General features: G+C 34.2%; 1 protein-coding gene and 1 long non-coding RNA gene across 5 annotated transcripts in view; one reads left to right on the top strand and one right to left on the bottom strand.

The window, feature by feature from the left end:
* The window catches only part of LOC121029887 (uncharacterized), a 70940-nt gene extending 61719 nt beyond the window's left edge, over positions 1-9221 (top strand). For 2 of the 3 annotated variants that reach the window (XR_005789953.1, XR_005789960.1), the window contains exons 2-3: positions 8105-8511; positions 9037-9221. This is a non-coding gene — a long non-coding RNA (uncharacterized LOC121029887). Of the gene's footprint in view, positions 1-6211; positions 6316-8104; positions 8512-9036 lie in introns of all 3 variants that reach the window. The other variant, XR_005789958.1, reaches the window with a different exon arrangement.
* The window catches only part of HSPA4L (heat shock protein family A (Hsp70) member 4 like), a 51082-nt gene that overhangs the window by 12660 nt on the left and 14646 nt on the right, over positions 1-23776 (bottom strand). For both annotated transcript variants that reach the window (XM_040474345.1, XM_040474355.1), the window contains exons 4-15: positions 23237-23377; positions 21164-21286; positions 17451-17550; positions 16960-17093; positions 14652-14896; positions 14431-14507; positions 13672-13823; positions 13115-13221; positions 9854-9987; positions 8058-8257; positions 2831-2929; positions 1176-1313 (exon numbers count right to left, since the gene is read on the bottom strand). In XM_040474345.1, coding sequence (XP_040330279.1) covers positions 1176-1313; positions 2831-2929; positions 8058-8257; positions 9854-9987; positions 13115-13221; positions 13672-13823; positions 14431-14507; positions 14652-14896; positions 16960-17093; positions 17451-17550; positions 21164-21286; positions 23237-23377 — 1650 coding nt within the window. The remainder of the gene's footprint in view (positions 1-1175; positions 1314-2830; positions 2930-8057; positions 8258-9853; positions 9988-13114; positions 13222-13671; positions 13824-14430; positions 14508-14651; positions 14897-16959; positions 17094-17450; positions 17551-21163; positions 21287-23236; positions 23378-23776) is intronic.

The following is a 23776-nucleotide window of genomic DNA, read 5'->3' on the forward strand; positions in this document are numbered from 1 at the left end:
TGAACAAAATTTTCATTTCAACAGAAACACAGTATTTTAAACAGAAGACTACAGTGCACTGACACTTGGAATTTAAAATAAACATTTAAAAACTTAAGAAAAGTTTATACATTCTTATACTTAAGAATATTTATACACAGAATTTGCCATAGCTGCACTTGCCTACAATTTATTACTTTGGGAAGATAAGTCTCAAAACTGAATTACCCATGGTTTCCAGGAATGTTTGCTTCACAGAAAATTCAGCCTTTAATAGTTAATGAATAGCCAGTATGGGTAGGTACTAAAAAGAGCAAGCACTGTAAAGTCAAAATATCTCAAAGAAATTCCTAGAATAATGTGCAGCAAATGGGAGAATATGAGGCACTTCAAAGAAAACTCACCTTCTTTAACGCCAGCCAAGCCTATAGAAATTAGGGACTAGTACTTAAATAAAAGTTTTAAACATAAAATTACTACTTATACAATTGCTAGTCAAGAAACAAAACCCTATTCCTCAAAAGACTATAAAAATTAAACACACAGACATGTAAAGAAAATTTCAAGAATGACAACAGATCTTAAAAAGTATTAAATGGAAGTCAGAAAACATTTTGAATAGAGCCTTGACTTTTAAGAACAATACATTAGAAGAGGGGGGCTGCGAATACTTCCCATATGATGTCTGCTGGGTGTTACCGTTACACAGTAAAAGCAGGTAAGAATCATTAGGACTGTTTATAGTGAAGACAACACATTTTTCACATAACTATGATGAAAGCTACACTGTACATAATATACAGCTCAATATTTTGTCCAAAATAAAGGAGTTCAACGATTTAATAATTCTTTATGAGTTATGGACTAGTTCTAGGGGGACCTAGGCGGCTCAGACAGTTGGGTGACTGACTTTACTTAGGTCATGATGTCACAAATTGAATTCGAGCCCCATGTCAGGCTCTGTGCTGATAGCTCCGAGACTGGAGCCTGCTGCGGATTCTGTGTCTCCCTCTCTCTCTGCCCCTCTCCCACTCACGTTCTGTCTCTCTCCTTCAAAAATAAACATTAAAAAAAAAAAAAAGAATTATGGACTCCCCCCCCCAAGGGGCCCCCCCCCCCCCCCAATAATCACTGACCTCTACAAAGATTTTAGAATATACTACCACTTATTTCAACATCAACTCAGATTTATATACCTCATTTTCAATGTAGCTGTTGAGAAGATCTTGGCCCAATTGTCTACACAGGCTACTCTGAATAGGCAGATCAATACTCTTGACTTTTCCTTTTTTAATGGTCTGGTTTAATCGGTCTTGTTTGTCTGAGGAAGCTGACTGCAAAAAAAAAAAAAAAAAAGTAAGAGAAGTATAAATTTCTAAAACTAGCTTAAAAATAGATTTAAAAAGTGATTTCACATAAAACAGAAATGTAAAACCAAACAAAACTATTACCCTTCTACTAAAGACTACTTTAATACAGATAGTATTTTATACTGTGTACACTAAATCTTTCTACATAAAAAATACTGGGATGGAAATGCAAATTAAAATCATGAGATGCCACTTCATACCTACTAGGGATGACTGTAATGAAAAAACAACAAAAAGAAAACAAGAGTTGGTGAGGATGTGGAGAAATTGGAACCCTCATATATTGCTGACATGACTGTAACATGTTGAAACATTCTGGAAAACTGTTGGGCAGTTCCTAGGTGATGAAAATGCTGAGAAAATGATTGTGGTAACAGTTGTAAAACTGTGAGCATATTGAAAACCACTTACTTGTACACTTGAATGGATGGATTGTATGGTATGTAAACTATATCTCAAGCTATTAAGCAATTAAAGCAAAAAAAAAATCAAGTAAATCATGTTTTCACTCATGTGGGATCTCAGAAACTTAAAAGAAGAGCATGGGGGAAGGGGAAAAAAATAGTTTCAAACAGAGAGGGAGGCAAACCATAAGAGACTCTTAAATACAGAGAACAAACTGAGGGTTGAAGGCGGTTGGGGGGGTGGGGAAAATGGGTGATGTGCATTGAGGAGGGCACTTGTTGGGATGAGCACTGGGTGTTGTATGTAAGCGATGAATCATGGGAATCTACTCCTGAAGCACAGAGCACACTGTATACACTGTATGTTAGTTAACTTGACAATAAATATTTTAAAAAATCAAGTAAAATAAAAAAATCTAGAAAAATGGGGTTCAGTTTGTATATTGCTTGAGAGCCCAGGAATTAAAATGGAATCTTTATAACCTCTGGAAAAAAATCTATACAATTAACCAACACGGATTAAATTCTTAGTATAGAAAAATCCGTTGAAGATGAGATTTAGAGCACATTCATCTGTGTGACTGGGTCATGGTCTCCCTTTTATCAGCAATGACTGTCTCGTAAAATTATGACTCTCAATAAAAAAGTTACCCTTTAAATTTTTACTTTCAAAAATATTTTTGCACAAAGCAAAATATTTTATGATATGTAGCAAAATGCTTAGAGTGGTTAATTTTGAGATGCAAGGTTCTGCCAATTTAAGTCTTCTTCATTTAGCTTATTCCATTTCTTATTTTTCTGGGATTATATGGCTTTTAGTAACACAAAAAAATTACTGAAAAACACATCTTTTTTCCTACCAGAGAGATAATTTTACTTTTATTGTTAAGGTTCATTCTTTTAAAAATTCTCTATAACTCACTGAATTGTATTTACTCTGGTTGTGTCCTTCTATACTTTTCCACAGTTCTAAGGTTTAAAATATCAAGTGTATTAAAAGCATGCATTATAAAGTGAATACATTAACTCGAAATAGCAATCTCAAAAAGACACCCCCATAAAAACAATAAAACACACCTTTGTTTTGGTTCCTGTATGATCAATTTCCTCTTCTGGGGTGTGTTCAGCATGACATTTTTGATGCCCTCCTTCTTCTTGGTCAACTTGCATTTTATCCTGGAAAGAAAATACATAATTTGTAATATTGGTAGTGTCTTCCTTATTATTAATAAACAGCATCTTAGAGTACAAACCTGCTTTGAAAAGTGTGAACATAGTAAAGTAGAAGGTTGTTTTTCAAATGAGAATAAATACAAATAAACAGATTAACAGGTCAATAAAATAAAATGACCTATTTGATGCTATGTGAATGAATAGTTGCATTCACCTATAGGCAAATAACTACAAAATAAATGGAAAACTGTTCTCAAGTTAAAATTCACCAACCAAAAGTCACAAACGTAAGCTTACAAAAAAGAACATTAAACTTGACATGAAACATGTTTATATGAAAAATATTTACAAATGTGAGAAAATAAAGATATAAAATACATGTATTATAAATTCAATTATATTTTTAAATGTAGTAAAATACTCAGTACATTGAAACTGTCAAAGTAGAGGTCTCCGAATTAAAAAACTTCAAAGATTTTTTAACGTCTAGAAGACAAATTCTCAACCAAGATGACTGTCAAAATAGACTCTACTTGGTAAATAATCAGAAGGAATGGATTTTTCTGGTCTTTTTTAACCTTACTTATGACCATCCTCCTAAAAAGAAGAAAGCTTGGAATTCAGGAATCAGTATAATTTAAGTCTTCTAATATATCTGGAGTTAAGCAAATACAAAATACCCCAAAGGCGATCATGAATAAATGCTTATTTGTACCAAAGAGAAAAATAAATTGGGAGATAATTTATACCAGCATTCTTTGTAGTTAAAAGGTCAATTATTAAAAAAAAAAAAAGGTCAATTATTTCTGGTATTACACCCCCACCTCACCCCTTGGCACCTTCCAACTGTACAACTTCCCTCCACTGATTGAAAAGAGGTAAAAAAAAGTGATAGTGGTCATTGAAGTAATGCAGTAAGACACAAATACACTGTTAACTCTATTTAATAAGAAAAAAATGCTACCAATTAAGTGGCCAAAATGCTTGATCACTTAGCATTTTTACTTTATACTTATTTGAAGAACTCTTCTATTGTGAATATATTGAAAGATAAACAATATAAAGTGGTTAAGGTGTTTCTAAAACTTCACATTCAGAACCCAACTCTTTCAAATAAATTCAGTTCTCATTGTATTTGTCTACACAGTATTGTCCCCTGTGCCATCAAAGGCATTAGTGACCCAGCTTTCGTTAAAAAGTTTGGTCTAGGTATGGCCTGTAGTATTTTCTTATAAGCCGCTGATACCTATTCTGCAAGTTTCATCATGGTGTTTTATCTTACCAAAAGTAGTCAGCAGATTGTTTTCAGACAACAACAGGAGAATTCCTTCCTTGAATGGTCTTTTAACAATTTGTTGACAGAAATGTCAAGGGGATGCAATTGCCTAGTCATGCCACTGGGAAGAGCAACCAAGTTCACACACGTACAGGTGATGAGAACTATGTCATGACTGCCATCGGTAATAGCAATGGTTAAACAATAACCATTTGCAAGACCTACCCCAACTTCAGATATATTAAAAAGTGGAAAACTGTGCATCTCACAATTAATTTGAGAGTAATCTGTTAACCTTTTAAAATGATTTAAGAATGTTCATAGGAATATTATCCATAGTGGGGAAATTAAATAAAGGAAGTGCCTCTAGACTCTGGCTTCTCTTATAGATTTTAAATTTCAAGAGGGTTGAGATCGTTTTTTTGTTCAGTGCTATATCCAAACACACATTTTAGTGCTTCTAGTTATCTGCTGGATGAAAAGCACTTAAGAATACAATCCAGAATCATTTTCATGAACTATAAAGGCTTTAACCTGATTTGCCCCTTGATCTACCTTTCTTCAATGTTTTTTCTTGCTGCTCTCTCCACCTTCTCCACTCCTATATCTTATTGATCTATCAGCTACCCTTATATTTGTTACAACAAAGAATACAAAAAAGAGGTTCCAGCCTCTGGGGCTTTATACCTGTTACTCACTCTGCCCAGACAACTACCTATCTTCAAACTGCTTTTTCATCCTTCAGGCTGGCTTACCTGTTCCTTCCTCACAGGTGGTTCACCTCATCACTATCACATAGTTAATTTCCACTATGCACCCCCCTTCCATTAATTTCCTCTATATAGTATCTTGTTGCTTCTAGCCTGTCTTTTCCCACTAGAATGTAGGTAACAGATGGATGCGGGGACCTTTTCTTCTTTGCTTAACCACTGTATCCTTAGTGCCTAAAACAGCGCCTGGTGCATAGAAGTAATTAGATATTTTGAAAAAATAAATAAAAAGATGAACCACTCAAATGGCCAACAGTTGAGGAATAGTAAAATCAAGGTATAGAAGTACGATGAATAGCACAGTCTTTCTGATCTTTGGTTTTGTGATAAAGCCTAGGCTGTGATAACTTCTTAATATGACCATGTATTAATTAGTATACACCAAGAAGTATCAATTTAATTTTCTGAGACATCTTAAATTTAAAATTTTTTTTTCAACGTTTTTATTTATTTTTGGGACAGAGAGAGACAGAGCATGAACGGGGGAGGGGCAGAGAGAGAGGGAGACACAGAATCGGAAACAGGCTCCAGGCTCCGAGCCATCAGCCCAGAGCCTGACGCGGGGCTCGAACTCGCGGACCGCTAGATCGTGACCTGGCTGAAGTCGGACGCTTAACCGACTGCGCCACCCAGGCGCCCCTGAGACATCTTTATATTAAAGAAAAGTCAGCACTCTGTTATTATTTTTTAGGAAAATCAAAGCTATGTTAATTTTTAATGAAAAAAAATGAGGCCCATAATTTCATAAATTGACTCATGTACAAAAAAAAAAAAAAAAGACTCCTGCTGCTGCTGCTCACTGGGTTTCTTTATATATAGAGTCAGCAGTGTCAGCAGCTGAGGTAGAGTAAAAACCCTCTTATTTTCTCCTCTAAAACTGAAACAATTAGTTTCCAAAGTGTACTCTGAGTTGATTCACATTTTTTGGGAGGAAAGGAGAAATGACTTTATAGTGGAGTGTAAGCCTTATGGTTTTAAACTTCTGGATACAGAATTTAAAAAATCCTAGAGAAAACCACTAAGAAATACAGTACATGGGATGTTTTCTACACAGGATACTCAACGTCACCCCTTGTTAGCAATGATTTGGAAATAAACTAATTTATTCAACACCTATTATATCAGCTGTGCTAGGGATTTAAAAGAAGACAATATATGTGGAATGTGCTTGCCAATAACACCAAGGATAGGATCCATAATGTTAACCTTCCTTTATCCTTGATTATATATATATTGTAGGAGGAGTATTTAGGAACATCTCACTTATCTAGAAGAAATCCCTTATATGGGAACATCAACTACTTGGAAATGTTCCAATAAGGCAGAACACTCTTGATAAGCAAGTAAGTCTCTGAGTAGCTAAAGCAAATGTCATTATTTCATACCTTTAATTCACAACTGAGTCCTTTAAGTCCACATCCAAATTATTCCCAAGGACAGATTAACTGAACCTCAAGCTCATAGACAAAATAGGGGAAGCAGAAAAAATGGGTGCCATATTGTTTTTAGTGCTCCAGAATTGCAATATAGAGAAAACTAAAGGTCTCAGCAGAGGTGAAGAAAACAGAAATGGTTATGAAGAATTCATCCTAGAGGCATACAGAGTGCTCTCAATATTAGTAAAAATAAATCTTAATGGATTAAAAATTTACATGTCTGACTTAAATTATTGTGAACTACAATTAAGAAAGCTAACTTTTCAAAAAAAATAAAACTAACTTTTCACCTATTATTCTTAATTTATAAAAAATTGACTGTATTTTCATTAACAGATCAGGACATTTCTTTCTCCTCAATTCAAGGAAGGATGTAATAGCAAAATAATACATGGGAAGAAGAAAGAAAATGCTATGATCCTTAAATAAAGTACATTAAGGAGAATTCTGATCAATGTGCAGGATTTTAGAGTATTAATAAAAACAGAAAGATGAACTCCACAAAAGGGAAAAATGGTCTTGAAATCTGACAAAAAACAAAATCCATTCTTAATATGCACAAATACACAAAAAATCTAGGGCAGATCTCCAATTATGGTTGGAAAAAACATATGCCATTAAAAATAACTTATAATAGTATACATATAAAAAAATAAAATCTCTATGTAATGGAATATAATCATGTTCACTTAAAATTCCTGCATCTATAGTACACCAAGAGTGAATAATGCCAGGGTCACATAACTCTTTCATAAATTGTCAAAAATCTGTATTGATGTTACTGAATGCATAGCACACTCTTCTGTTCAACTGCCACAGATACCCCCAAGCCCAGAAAAATTCTTTATTAGCCATGTGCTTTATCAATCTAAAAATAGTTACACATATAGTTCAAAATTCATCAATCTGAATTGATTTTATCTGTAAGCTAAAAAGCTAACCATAATACGTGTTTTTAATGGAAATAAAGAAGAATTTAGGAAAGAGGACTCCAAACACACATATGTGTTTAATATAAGGCTATTAAAAAGATGCAAAACCTCTAAAGAGTTTAAAATGTGAAAAGTGTAGAGCATTTAAAATTATTCTTTTATGCTTTTATTTAAAAAAAAGTTTACACTGATCCCTACAACAGAACTTTAGAAAAAAACCTCAGATTATTTTTGATTATGTTATGACTAAGAAACTATATATAATATTTAGTTTTTCATTTTTTTAAAGTTTATTTATTATTTTTGAGAGAGAGTGTGAGCAAGGGAAGGGCAGAGAGAGAGGAAGACACAGAATGTGAAGCACGCTCGTCTTCAAGCTGTCAACACAGAACCCAACGTGGGATTTGGACCCACAAACCGTGAGATCATGACCCGAGCTGAAGTCAGATGCTCAACTGACTGAGCTACCCAGGCGCCCCTAATTTTTCATTTTTTAAAGTTTATTTTGAGAGAGACAGAGAGAGTGTGAGTGGAGGAGGGGCAAAGAGAGAAGGAGAGCGAGAGTTGTCAGCACAAAGTCCAATGCAGGGCTCAAACTCACAAAATTGTGAGATCATGACTTGAGCTGAAATGAAGAGTCGGATGATTGAGCTGCCCAGGCACCCCTTGAAACTATATATAATATTAGAGGAATCTTACAATAGGATTTCTACATACCACATCATCTTTGCTTTCATTCTTAAATGAAGTTTCTGTCTCCATAGGAGCATCACTGTGATCCCCGTCTACATTTTGCTTCTCAATTACTGATGCACTGGCCACACTGAAGATTCCATGGATGTTAACACGAACTTTAACCTTCACTTTGGAACTATCACCATCAGACTGCGGAAAGACATTCTGAATAGTGAAGCTCCCTTCAGGAAAAAAGAGCTTTTATCAGCACATGGGCCTCTGATTAACTTACTCAATTCGTTCATTCAATAATTTGACTATTATCATTTTGATGCTGGCAAATAATCATAAAATTATCATCACATCCAGATTAATTACTGTGAGAAAGGCACTGATCCTAGATCACTTTTTTTCTTTTTTACAGCTTAATAAACTTAATACTAAGTTTCAGAAAAGGTTAAGCAGCCTGCCCAAAATCTTTAATGCAAGGACAAAGGTAAGTAGGAGTTTCAACCAAGGACAATCTGACTCAAGGCAATGTAATTTTTAAGTATTCTGCTATTCTAAAACCAAAATAACAATTCAACTTGAGTTTGAAAACCAAATGGAATTATACTTTTGTTATAAGCTTTGTAACACTATAATCATCTTGGTAATTCATAAATAAAGCAATTTTTATTTGCCCTATAGCAAAATTGCTAAGTTACTCAGATACTAATACCTACAGAGATCATATTAACTTTTCACTTTAAGAAACGTTTTATTTTGAAAAATCTTAATATATAATGATATCCATAGTAGAAAGAGAATACTAGGCAGAAAAACTGAGAACTAAAAAATTTGGTTGACCTTTATTATAGGTTGAATGGAGACTCCCACTCCCACATTAATATGAAGTCCTACTCTCAAGTACCTCAGAAGGTGACCTTATTTGAAAAACAGGGTCTAAACAGAGGGAATCAAGTTAAAGTGAGGTCATCAGGGTGGACTTGAATCCAATGACTGGTATCCTTATTTGCAGACAGATACACATACAGGGAGAATGTCATGTGAACATAAAGATGGCCAGCCATCCACAAACCAAGGAGAGAAGCCTGGAACAGATCCTTCCCTCACAGCCCTCAGAAGGAACCCTGACAACACTTTGATTTCATACTTGAAGCTTCTAGAACTGTAGACAATAAATTCTACTGTTTAAGCCACTCAGTTTGTGGTATTTTGTTACAGAAGCCCTAGCAAATTAATTCCACCTTCAATAATTTATTTTTACTGCTTTCAATAACATATTTGAAATATTCACATTGTTCCCTTTCTAGCCTATCAATAAAGCAGTACATACAAAAAATTTAAAAAATTACAAATGATTCCTTCTCTTGTAAATGTTATAAAAATCATACTTGTTTTTTATCTCTAAAAAAGATTACCCAACCAAAATGGATATTACAGTCCCTGATTCTCACTTAATATTGCTCCAATGATACTTGTTCTAGTTGTTGCCAGGGAGCATAAATTTAGAGTCATATACAGTCAGTCTGGCAACACAATTTCAACTTACTACGGAGTCTTTCCATAAAAAATAGCCCTCACCCAAACCTTTCAGGCAGATTACAGAGCATTTTAAATATAGAAGTAAAAACGAATTAAAAAATACTCAAAACTTGCTGTTATTCCAGAAATACTGTGAGCACTAAAAGTTCGTGTTTAGAAAAAGTATGAATATCTTTCTCTAAAAATCCAGTGCTTGGCTGAAATATCAATTTATTTACTTCCTTGATTCAAATATTAATATATTTATAAAAAGCAAAAGTTTATGAAATTTTTTTCTTGAGTTCTCTTACCAATTCTTGGATCAGGATAAGGCACTTCATGTAAATTAGTATAAAATGCTTCTAGTTCAAATGGTTCCTTCTTGTGGAAAGTAATGACTTTTGAGAATGGAGCAGGATGGTTCTTACAAAATACTTCACATTCCCTAAAATGGAGAAAACAGTTAAAAACAAATAGAAAGTTGCATCTGAATCTAATTACAGAATCCATGTCATTCCTAATTCAATAGTAGCAACCGTGAAGACCTCTATGCACAAATATAAAGAAAAAGAATTACTGGTTTGGCTATGAATATGCATTTTGGTAGGTCTATGGCTCCAAGTTTTTAGAATGTCTGTCATAGTACAACAGACAATTCTATCTTATCAAGCAAAGAAAAAATAACTGAGATTAGGTATATTTTGAGGCCAATACACAAGGGCTAGTTTCTTGCTCCCATACGAGGACCAAATGCTATTTATTAGTTTCCAAAATACTTGTTACATATAACACTTTTTATTTTTGCTCCGGTATAGAAGTTTGAAATTATTTCCAAATAAAGGTTTTTTTGTTTTGTTTTGTTTTGTTTTGTTTTTTTTAAGGGAGCTAGGGAAAAAACAAACAAACCAAAACGAAAAACAGGACAAGGAACAAGGGGCACCTGTATATCTTTTACCTAGATTTACTACTGTCAGCATTTTATTCCATTTGTTTCATCAACACACTCCGTACGTGTGTATTTTTTTCTGAATCAATGGAGGGTGTTAACATACATTATGGCTCTTTATCCTTAAATACTTCAGTGTGTACTTCCTAATAGGGATATGCTCTAAAATAATTACAGTACAGCTGTCAACTTTGTAAATTTATACTGATACTTTAACATACAATCCATATTCCAATTTTTACAAATGATATAATAATATCCTTTATTACTAAATAATAAAAAATTTGGGGCACCTGGGTGGCTCAGTCAGTTAAGCGATTGACTTTGGCTCAGGTCATGATCTCACAGTTCGTGAGTTCAAGCCCCGCGTCGGGCTCTGTGCTGACAGCTCAGAGCCTGGAGCCTGCTTCGGATTCTGTGTCTCCCTCCCTTTCTGCCCCTTCCCTGCTCATGCTCTCTCTCTGTCTCAAAAATAAATAAAAACATTAAAAACAATTTTTAAAAAATAATAAAAAATCTAATTAAAAAATAATAAATATATTATTTATTTAATAAAAATAAATAATAAATTTAAAAAAGAAAACCTTCCTCTCTGTTAGAGGAGGTTTTAAAACCTACATAACTCCTATTCCTTAAATAATGTAACAAATAGCTTATAACTATTTGTTTTTAGTGGCCCAGAAACTCACTCTATAATACTGTATTGTCAACCCTAATTATGAGGTTTGAAAATCCCACATTCATGGACCTTTCCCTCTATCCTAGTTTTTAAGGACCTACATTATCTTTTACTTCTTAAAAAAAAAATTTTTTTTAAGTTTTGTTTTTTGTTTTTTGTTTTTTTTTTTGAGAGACAGAATATGAGCAGGGGAGGAGAAGGAGACACAGAATCTGAAGCAGGCTCCAGGCTCCGAACTGTCAGCACAGAGCCTGATGCGGGGCTCTAACCCATGAACCATGATGAGATCATGACCTGAGCCGAAGTCAGATGCTTAAGGGACTGAGCCACCCGGCGCCCCTACTTTCTTATTGTAATCACTAGGATAGATTTATTTTTTTTTTTTAATTTTTTTTTCAACGTTTATTTATTTTTGGGACAGAGAGAGGCAGAGCATGAACGGGGGAGGGGCAGAGAGAGAGGGAGACACAGAATCGGAAACAGGCTCCAGGCTCCGAGCCATCAGCCCAGAGCCTGATGCGGGGCTCGAACTCCCGGACCGCGAGATCGTGACCTGGCTGATGTCGGACGCTTAACCGACTGCGCCACCCAGGCGCCCCTAGATTTACTTTTCAATTTAACTCCTCCATAGGTTTCTTACATAATTTTTTTCTGGATCACTGTATCTTTAACTGAAATTAAGTACTTATTTAAGTAATCTCTACGCTCAATGTGGGGTTCAAACTCACAACCCCAAGATCCAGAGTCGCATGGTCTTCTGACTGAGCCAGTCAGGCACCCATGAAACTAACTTTAAATAACAGCATTTCTTGCCTCAAAATTGACATTAACACATGCCATTTAAATGCTCTGCAAAACATTCAGATCAATCTATTTTTAGAATCTGTGTAAAATTTTAGCTTCTTGGGGTATGAATATATAGAGCACAGGACAAAAGTTTAAAAGCAACTTAAAACTAAAAAGTTAAAAGCAACTAAAAACAGGTTTATTTTATTATACAAATTATGTCTGAAAAGCAGTCAAATATATTATTTGAAACATAAATTTTTATTTTGGTAGGGAAGCAAGCTATTTAAATCCTGGCCAGTTCATGGAAAATGAAACATAAGTGTCAATAAAAGCATGAAAAGATTGTGGCTCATAGTCAGAAATGCAAATCTAATACCAAAGTACTTATTTTCACTTTCAGAATCTTATGTTTAAAAGCACAGGAGAAAATAAGCTGTAACAGATAATCACAGCAATGCTAAAAGGAATATAAATTAGTATAATCCTTTTAATGAATAATGTTGCAGTACTAGTTATAGTAATGTTCATATCCTTTGGGTCAATTTTAGTCTTATATGGTTATCTTAACAGATATACCAAACACAACTAAACAAGGAGATGTGTATGAGGATGTTCTTATTAGCACTGCCTGAAACAGAAAAAAAATAAGACTCCAGAGTGTATTGGTTAATTACGGCACACACAAGTGCTGAGAAAATAGTCACTGTTGACATGGAAAAGTAATATATAACATATTTTAAAAAAACAAGGTGCACTGGAAACACACAGATGATCATGTATGTATTAACAAAGTACATGCTTTTATTTTTGACAAAGAAAATGACTGGAAAGATAGAAACCTAGCTGTTAACAATAGTTACCTCTGTAAAATGTGCTAAGTAGCAGTTGGGGTATGGCAGATGCAGGTTTTTAAATTTTTATATTTCTACCTTGTGATTTTTATTTGAATGTAAGAACGATTTACTTTATAATAAAATACTAATTAAAAATATATCATCATGGTTTATAGATTATATATTATTTTATATAGTTCCTTTCTTCTAACATTTTACTTAAAAGTATTTGAGAGTATTAGAAGTGTAAATTCCTCTAGTTGAGAAAATTAGGTTCAACTGGTTATTTACAACAAGCTCTAACAAGGCTTTAAAAGTAACTTACCCAGTTCCATCTTCAAAAGAGGTCTTCCATCTTAATGTGATTGAATAGGGAACAAGGTCTGTTATAGAAAATTCACGCACTTTAAATGCTGGTGAGAGAATCGCACACTGAAAATAAGATGTATACCATATTTAAATCAACAAACACAAAACATACCCCAGGCTACCCTGATTGAAATGCTTAATAAAGTCCTTGTAATAAAATTATGTTTTTAAAATTGTCTTTTGGTAACAGCTAGTTAAAATTTACAAGTGTCAGAGTACTTTTTATGACCTTACAAAAATATAAAATATTTTTAAATCTCAAAAAAAGAATTTTAAATGGGAATAATTACAAGAATCATAAAGTAAATGTTCTTGCACTACAGTACAGACATACTGTCCTAGGACAGTTTAAAAACATAAATTGGAAAGACACAAGTCTTATTTATCAGAAATAATTTCAATATATTTTTAGTCTGACAAATGGTTGGAACAGATAATACAAAAGGTCCCCTTAGGCCTGTCGTCACATTTCTGGCAAAATATACATTCTAAAAAAAGGATTAATAATCATACCTGTAATGCACATCCTCTGGCAACAGCTTCATCAGCATTTAACGTGGTACTTATGTCTTTAAGAAAGAACTTAGTGATTTGTTCTTTCACGGCAGGAATTCGTGTTGCTCCCCCTACAATTTCTATACTACTTATGTCCTCACGTTGCAAGTCTGAAAAACAAAATGTTTTTAATTGAGAATAAGATAGTCTTTATAAAAATATGAACAAAGCCCTTGGAAAGTACTTTTTTTTTTAAGTAGATATCTTATTTGCTCAAAACAAGACTAGATGGAAAGAAGATAAAAACAAATTTTGGAAAAAGGCAAAGCTTAATAAGTAATAATATCCATGTGTCAGCCACTGCACTTGGTCCAGATGACAGATGACATTAAGAACAGACAAGTACCTCATGGGCTCTTCAATTTTATAACTTCTACCTCACAAATACCCACAGAAGGTACTGATTACCAAAAAACCTTAACAAAAAGCAATCATGTTCTCTTTCTACATTTTATTTTCATCTTAGACTTCACTATATGCTTACATGTAAACACCTCCAAATATAACTAGTATTAGACTTATAATGCAAACTAGAACATGAGCCAGGAGTTGCTCTCATAAACCCAGATTCATATTGCCATTTTCCTCTGTAAAATGAGAAATACAAATCTTCAAAAAACAAATGAAGTTTTAATTCCTTTTACCATTTCTTACCCCATTAAAGTGAGTTAATGCCATAATACAATTTTGATGGTTAATCTAGTAGTTTACACTTACTAGCTTGTTCCATTACTGCTTTTAATGGTGGCTCAACCCTGGTGAAGAGGGAAGCACATAATTGTTCAAACTGAGCCCTGGGGGAAAATGAAATAAAATTCATCATTTTGGGATACAAAAATCAAGTATATCTTCTAAAATTACAGAATGAAAAAAAATCAGACATGATCTAAACATAAAAGTAGCCAACACTTTATTTAAATTGAAAACATACATGGTACCTGTTCATTTTACTAGAAACATCAAGGTCATTCATGAAACACTCAATGTTCAGTGGAAGATCTGATGCATTTGCACTCATTAGCTTCTTCAGTTTTTCACATTCCTGATATAAGCGCAATAAGGCCCGAGAATTTTCTTTCACATTTATCTTATATTTGGTCTTGAACTCCTCACAGAAGTAGTCTACTAAAGCCTCATCAAAGTTCCTGCCACCCAAATATGGATCAAAAGTGGTAGCCAAGACCTATTTAATCAAAACACCAGAACTGAATTTTCAGAAATATAAATGGTTTCACAAAAAGACAAAAAACAAAAAGAAAACACCTTTTAAAATTAAAATAAAACCAAAGCACTTGTCAAAAATCATAGCTGTCAAAACTTCCTATCACTTATACTAATTATCACTTATATTTAGCCAACATACTCACCCACTCTGAATTATCTGCTTTGGGTTGTAGATCCATATATCATAATTATAATTCTATTTCTGAAATAACGGAGTTATTACAATAATTAAAATTTCATCATCTCACATCTGTTGGTTCTACAATGCACTCAACAGGTAGGCCAAAAACCAAGTTTAAGAGAGCAAGGAAAGAGTCCTACGCATGTAACCATAAGAAAACAGCCAAGAAAAGCCAATCCAAAGATTCAATCTAGGGGTGCCTGGCTCCTATCCGAGGGTTGTGAGTTCAAGCCCCACACTGAGTGTAGAGATTACTTAAAAATAAATCTTAAAAAAAAAAAAAAAAAAGATTAAATCTAAAATACTACAATTGGTCAATTTACAGGTCAGGAATTAGGCTTTCTGCCTACTATTAAAAAAAACAAAAACAAAAACCAATTTTTTAATTAAAAATATAGAAGGAACAAAAAAATACATGAAAGACCAAAAAAATAAAATAGAAAAAAAGAGGAAAGACAAGAATTTGATATAATAATATAGCAGATGGATGGAAGAGGAGCAGACAAGTCACAGAACTTCAACGTTATAACTACTGAAAACACAGGAGCAAGACATCTAGTGGCTCTCCTGAGGATAGAGGGCAAAAATGACTACTTATGCTAGTCACCAGTAAAAAAAAATAGAACTCCACTGCTGATGTGGTTCATCAGGTTTTTCTCACAAGAATATGTGGTAGAACAACATTAAACCCTACAGAAGGTTTTAAGTATAATCTCATTGAGAGGTCATCCCACAGACCAGCATGGAGAATCCATGGAAAGACTTCTCGCTAGGTCCAGAACTACCCCTAATTAAATCCAAAACTGTGTTGGTATGTGACTTGTGCCAATGTGCATCCTCCTGGACAGAAGGGCCACAATATGGCTACTCTATGGTATATACCAAAACGGAAAGCAAATGTTCTTCAGTTAAAATTCAAGACTAAATACTAAAGATTAAACCAATTTACTAATTCATTATGAGTCATTTCCCTTGAGTTTTCTCAAGTTTTTACAAGGATGTTACTATAAACTATGAGACAAAAGGCTCTAAAAAGGTGTTGGATAACCCAAAGCAGTTCATCTTCTAAGTAAATTCTATACATGTGAATAAATGGAGAGAGAACGAGAACGTAAGTATGGATAAGATAATCAACATAAAAATGAATATAAAATCAAATAGAGGGGTGTCTGGGTAGCTCAGTTGGTTAAGCATCTGACTTCGGCTCAGGTTATGATCTCACAGTTTGTGAGTTCAAGCCTGCACACGGCTCTCTGCTGTCAGTGCAGAGCCCGCTTAGGATCCTCTCTCTCTCTCTCTCTCTCTCTCTCTCTCTCTCCCCCCCCTTCCCCACTCGTGTGCATGCACACTCTCTCAAAAATTAAACATCTAAAAAATAAATAAATACAAACTATAAAATGGTAAGCACTAGAACTAAACAATGGCACACTACAGAAACTTATGATTAAAACTCTTGGATAGGAAGGTTTACAAAAACAAAGAGAATCATTTTAGAAAGTGTTTCCTAAATGTATTTATGGATAGGGTGTACTTAATGCTCCCTGATAGCTGCTTAACACCTTGACAATAAAAATAGCCAATACATATTACAGGATCTACTCTATGGCATTCTAAGCATTTTATATATATTAACTCATTTGTCCTCAAAAATTCTGAGGAAATTCCTGGTACTATCCCCTTAAGTGTAGAGGCTGAGATTTAAGGAGGTTAGTAACTTGCTCAAGGTCACAATTTTTAAGTGGCAGAGCCAGGATTTAAACTCACGCACTAAGGTTCTCTATATAGTCTTACATGCTCTTAACCATTAAACTTAATACATAGCAAATCATTTATTTACTTACTTTAAGTTTTCCTTTGTTAAAAGCACAAACCGAGACCTGGTAGGCAGAATGTCCCATATCAATAAATATTACATTTCTTGGTTTCTCATCTAATGGGGGAAGATCCTGTTTATAAATTCCATATGCTAGTGCCACTGTGTAAGAACAAAGAAATTAGGTTAATGTCAAGATAGCAATCACGTGAAAACAAGATATAAGTCACTTTGATGTTGCACTTTAACACACAGAAGAATATAAATATTAATTTCAAGGTAAATTAACTTTTCATCACTTGATTTTTATTTCTTTTCTACCCATAACTCTGTAACATAGATGATTCTTATTGCGAACAGAAGACATGTTTAACTTCTGCCAAAATACTGTACTCCTAAACAAAAGGTTACAGGAACTAGGACATAATAGAGTTAAAAGAAAGAGAAATGTTTTATATTAATTAGAAAAAACTAGAACGGTATTTTTCTGACAGTGATTTTAAATTCCAAAGTGCTCACCTGCTGTAGTTTCATTCATCAACCTTAAACAATTTAAACCTGCAACCTGGGCTGCAGCCATCACAGATCTTCTCTCAGCATCAGTGAAAAAGCTAGGAATCTGGTATTTTAAAACACTAATATATTAGTTTGATGTAACAGATTTTAAACATTTCATCAATTAAAAATGTAAAATAAATGTAATAAAATTTACAGCTTAAGGCAAAGAATGGTGTTCTAATAAGAAAAAAATACTAGTTTAAATAAACAAGAAAAAAATACTAGTTTTCTTTCTTTTTTTTAAAGTTTGGCAATTTCTATACCATCAAGTGTTGACCTAAAGTATGAACACAAATTTAAAGCAATTAATAAGATGGAATAATGCAGTGTTTCCAAATATGTTCAATAAATCCTTCTTGTGTTGGTTGGCTCTATGAAAAAAAATATGTTGGTTCATCTTTAACAATGAAAGGCTGAAAACCCAAGACTATTAAAACGAGATTGATTAACTACATCATGGTAAATCCATATAATGGAATCCTACGTGGCTGTTAGAATCAGGCAGATATGAATTGTCATGGAACAGTACCTATACTACATTAGAAAAAAGGACATGTGTAGCATGATTTTTGTGTAGGTATAGGCTACTCAGAAAAATACAATACCCAAAGGTTTACAATGGCTATGATCTCAAAAGGAGGGGGGAACTATATTGCAGGAGATTTACAAGGAACATACGTTTCTTTTAAATTTTTTTTTTTCAACGTTTATTTATTTTTGGGACAGAGAGAGACAGAGCATGAACGGGGGAGGGGCAGAGAGAGAGGGAGACACAGAATCGGAAACAGGCTCCAGGCTCTGAGCCATCAGCCCAGAGCCCGACACGGGGCTCGAACTCACGGACCGCGAGATCGTGACCTGGCTGAAGTCGGACGCTTAACCGACTGCGCCACCCAGGCGCCCCAAGTTTCTTTTAAAATCAACAAAAAACATTAACTATATTACTATTAAAACATAAACTGAAGCTCAAATTTATAGTTTAGATTTACATAGTTCTAGGGGTTCCTGGGTGGCTCAGTCGGTTAAGCATCTGACTCTTGATTTTGGCTTATGATCTCATGGTTCCTTCGTTCAAGCTCTGCACTGACACCTCAGAGCCTGCTTGGAACTTTCTTTCTCCTTCTCTTGCTGCCCCTCCCGTGCTTGCTCTGTGCCTTGCTCTGTGTCTCTTATTCTGTGTCTCAAAATAAGTAAACATTAAAAAGATTTACCTAGTTCTATCAAACTAAGAAGCTCTTTGATTTGTGTCTACAGATTTCTAAGAAGCTAATTAAGTATACTCATGTACAAAATGACTTGGGGCTCTTCCAATTTTAAGTAAATTGTCTCCTCCAATTTTATTGCTTTATGAAGTTAGAAATTTCATTTAACTCCTATTAACAGGAAAAGAACTTGAATTTCAATAAACTTGTTTATCCTAATTTTGGTATTATCCTTCTGACAAAAATCTAAATTATAACACAGGCTTCATTTAATACTCATGGAGCACTTACGTACTAGGTACTTTTCTAGCCACTTAGGGATATAGTAGTGCATAAAGCAGAAAATACTTCCCCTGGTGCAGTTCACAATGGGTCTACTGCATCAACTACAAAGCAAATAATGGCTGAGAAGTTCATAATGTTCTCTTCTGACGCTAATTTCTGATGTGAAAATGTTATCAAGTATAGTTAATAGGGATGGACTTGAATTTAAGATGGATTTTTAAAACTGATACCACTTTGATGCATACTTTCAAGTGGTAGTGTAATGGAAAAATTATAAGCAGAGGCTTGGGAATGAACTATCTGGGTTTGATTTCTGGCTCTACCACTTATCAGCTCTGTTGATTTGGGGCAAGTTAACATCTCTGTGTCTCAGTTTCTTCACCTGTACAACTAGAATTAAAAATATCCTATCCTGTGGGTGCTTGGGTGGCTCAGTTGGTTAAGTGTTCAACTTTGGCTCAGGTCATAATCTCATGATATTCATGAGTCCGAGCCCCACATAGGGCTTTGCACTGAAAGCTCAGAGCCTGGAGCCTGCTTCAGATTCTGTGTCTCCCTCTCTCTCTGCCCCTCCCCTGCTCACACACTGTCTCTGTCAAAATAAACAAACATTAAAAAAAATTAAAAAAAAAAATGCTACCCTCACAGAGTAGTTCTGAGGATTAAATGAGTTAATACACATCAAGTGCCTGTAACAGTGCCTGGCCAATGGTAAACTATTATTTGCTATTACTAAGTGGCTGGAAAATGAAATACTAAGCTCCATTATTTTTCTCTCAAAAAAGTTCTAAATCCCTATAAAAAGTCTAATTACTAAATTCACTGAAGAGTTCATAATCTGGTTCTTTTTTTCTGGTAACATGAGACTCTTGAACTTTTATAGTGAAAGTTAATAGTATTAAGAATACATTCACATTTAGGTGATGACAAGTAACTTTAAAAAGTTATCAATATATAATAGGATCTCAAGGGTAGAGTAAATGATGAAATGTTTGAAGAAATCCCTTAAAAAAGACCTTTTCTTTCTGAAAAATATACATGATCTCACTTACATGTGGAATCTACAAAAGTTGAATTCACAGAAGCAGAGAGTAGAGTGGTGGTTATGACCTAGGAGGTGGAGGAAATGGGGAGATACTGGCCAAAGAGTACAAAGTTTCAGTTATATAGAATGAATATATTCTAGAAATCTAATGTACAGCCCATGGTGTCTAAAGTTAGTAATACTGTTATTGTATATTGGAAATCTGTTAATAAAGTACATCTCAGGTGTTCTTGCCACCAAAAAACCAAATACAAAACAAAAAAAAAACTACAGAAGATGGGTATGTTAATTAGCTCAACTGCAGTAATCATTATCATTTCACTATGTGTATGTGTGTCAAAGCATCATGTTGCACGCCTTATCTGTAAACAATTGTTCTTTTAAGGAAGGCACAAGGGAATTCTGGGGAGTGATAAATATTTATTATACTGATAGTGATTGATGATGGTTTTGTGTAAGCATGTCAAAATTTCTGAAAGTATAACATGTTAAATATATCCAATTTTTTTAAAAAAGAATTTTTCTTTCTGATACAGAACATATATTATCTCAAATACCTAGCTGGAAATTTTCAACTTTGCCATAAAATGTTAAGGTCCCTACAGGTGAGAAGTTAATGGCGACCAGGAAAGATTCTTAGGGATAAGTGGGACAAGTATAGCAGTCACTAATCACATACATAGGTTTTTTTTTAAGATTCGCTGATTATCACAATGGACTTTAGGGGAAACTCAATCCTAAACTTTATCAAATAAGGTGGGCTTTTTAAAATGTAAAAATAAAAATGGATTTAGATTATTTACGGTACGCCTGGGTGGCTCAGTCGGTTGAGTGTCCAACTTGCGCTCAGGTCATGATCTCACAGTGTGTGGGTTCAAGCCCCACGTCGGGCTCTGGCCTGACAGCTCAGAGCCTGGAGCCTGCTTTGGATTCTGTGTCTCCCTCTCTCTCTTCCCCTCCCCCATTCATACTCTGTCTCTCTGCCTCTCAAAAATAAACGTAAAAAAAAAAAATTAAAAAAAAAAAAAGAATACATTATTTACTAAATAAGAGTAAAGAAAAGGGAAGAAAAATATTTCAACATAAAATTAATATATTGGAAAGTGTGATTTAAAAGTATTCATTATTGAAGTAAAACTTACTGAAATCACACAGTCAGCCACTGGTTTCTTCAAAGCATTTTCTGAAGTCTCTTTAAGTTTGGCCAACAGCATTCCAGTAACTTGCTCAATTGCAAAAGGTCTCTCTTCTTCTAGGTACCGCACCTAAAACCACAAGTTGAGATATTTATTAAGTCATTTATTCATCCAACATGTACATCTACTCTATACATGATGGATAAACAAAAGTGAAAAAAGGTAGTCTTTGCCCATGGAAGTTATATTCTGAAAAGATTATTCTAATATTACAACCTCTTATTTCTAAAGTTCAAGTGCCTTATACAGATTATATTAAACAAATTGTTTTCAAAAATGTCTTCCTGTGTTAGATCCCCACCTCTCACAAAAGCAATTTTTATTCACTTTCCAAGCACATAATGAATAAGAAAAAGATCAAATAATCTTTCTTTTGAAAGTCAGAACTCTTCCTGGGCTTAAAATGAAAGCTTTCGTTTTACAATTTTAGGGAAAGGAACGAAAAAGAAAATTTCTTCTTAAAAAAAATAAAAGAGGGATGCCTGGGTGGCTCAGTCGGTTGAGCATCTGACTCAATTTCGGCTCAGGTCATCATGATCTCACAGTTTGTGAGTTTGAGCCCCATTGCTTGACTCTGCACTGACAGTGTGGAGCCTGCTTGGGATTTTTTTTTTTCTCTCTCTCTCTCTCAAAAGAAATAATTAAACTTAAAAATAAAAGATAAAGTATGTATTATTCCAAAGTTTCTGGGAGTAAATAAATTAAATATTAGAAAATAAAATTAAATATTAGAGATATATATATGAAATTTTTACTATTTTTTTAGACCAAATAACTACTTCATCTTATACATAGGTTTAAGAGTAGGTTGCATTTAAGCACACGAAAGGAAACTTTACAGTGCTTAACAAAGGAATACTGGAAGACGTACGGCTTTAAGTAATCAAACCCTTTAAAAATAATAATAAATTTATAAGCAATAAAAAGCTACCTTGGAACCCATATAATAACTACAGTTACAGAGGAAAAAACTGTCCTGTAACTTGTTTCCTCAGTGAACAAAATTTTACTCTATTAACACTAAACTCCAGGGGCGCCTGGGTGGCTCAGTCGGTTAAGCGGCCGACTTCGGCTCAGGTCATGATCTCGCAGTCCGTGAGTTCTAGCCCCGCGTCGGGCTCTGTGCTGACAGCTCAGAGCCTGGAGCCTGCTTCAGATTCTGTGTCTCCCTCTCTCTGACCCTCCCCTGTTCATGCTCTGTCTCTGTCTCAAAAATAAACGTTAAAAAAAAAAACTTAAAAACAACACTAAACTCGAAGAGTTACGAAGAGCTTCTCTCTCAAGTAGCACAATCTATGTGTAAGTGTTATATTTTGTGCCATATTCATCTGTATGAATTATTTGTCAATACTTCACTCCATCTTATGGCTAAATAATATTCCATTGTATAGGTACATTTTCTTTATCCACTCAACAGCTGATGAACACTTGGGTTGTTCCCACTTTTTGGCTATTACGAATAATGCTATTGTGAATAATCATGTACAAGTTTTTGTGTGCACATATCATTCAATTCTCTGGTGTATACAACTAAGTGAAAATGCTGGGTCACATGGTAACTCTATGTGTTTTGAGGTATTTTGTTAGTTTTTGAAAAATCAACAGAAACATGTTTTGTTAACCAATCTATAACTTACTGTCTCGGGATGTAGAATTAAAAACCAAGAATCCATCTCTCACTTTGAAGAAGTTTGCTTTAATATAGCAATTAATATAGCTTTGGGGTCTATTTTTCTAAATCACTTATGCCTCTGCCTTTATCGCTTGAAATTGAAAACAGTTCACTTCTAAAAGTTCTCCAAATAATGATCATTTTTTCTTGACAATAAAAGTACTGTTTGGATTTAAAAGGTTATCTAATTAGAATTTTTTTGCACTCACTAAAGATTACAACAAAAACTGTCTATACCTTGGTACGTGTGTACTGTGTCCAGACAAAAAAAGTTAAATTACAAATAGGAAATATTGTATTTGTTTTCTTGAATTTAAATGTTTGTACTCTGGGAATATAAAGCTTACCTTAACTCCTGCACTTCCATTAGGCATCTTCTGCAGCTCATAAGGAAGCCTGATCCTTTCAGTTTGCACAATGGGATCATCAAATGATCGCCCATGAAGCTTTTTGAAGCCATGAATTGTATTTCTTACATTCGTGACTATCTGTTGACAGTAAACACTTTTCTTTATCAATTACTTAATGAATGCAAAATGAACATTATGCTATACTTTTAAACCACCAATTCTACACATTTAAGTTTAGAATTACACACAATCATTCATTTATCTGCCTTCCAGCTACTAGTAAAATTATACAGTAAGAATGTATGCACCTTAGGGGTGCCTGGATGGCTCAGGTGGTTGAGCATAGGATTCTCTTGATTTTGGCTCAGGTCACAATCCCAGGGTTCTGCAATTGAGCCCTGCATTGGGCTCCTTAAGACTGTCTCTCCCTCTGCCCCTCTTCCCCGCTCATGCTCTCTCTCTCAAAAATAAAATAAAATTTTTAAAGAAATGTATGCATCTTAACTATTGCCCCTCAAATTATCCTATCCTAGAAAT

Source organism: Herpailurus yagouaroundi, unplaced genomic scaffold, assembly GCF_014898765.1.
Source record: "Herpailurus yagouaroundi ecotype Mexico unplaced genomic scaffold, PumYag 28, whole genome shotgun sequence".
Taxonomy (NCBI): Eukaryota; Metazoa; Chordata; class Mammalia; order Carnivora; family Felidae; genus Herpailurus; species Herpailurus yagouaroundi.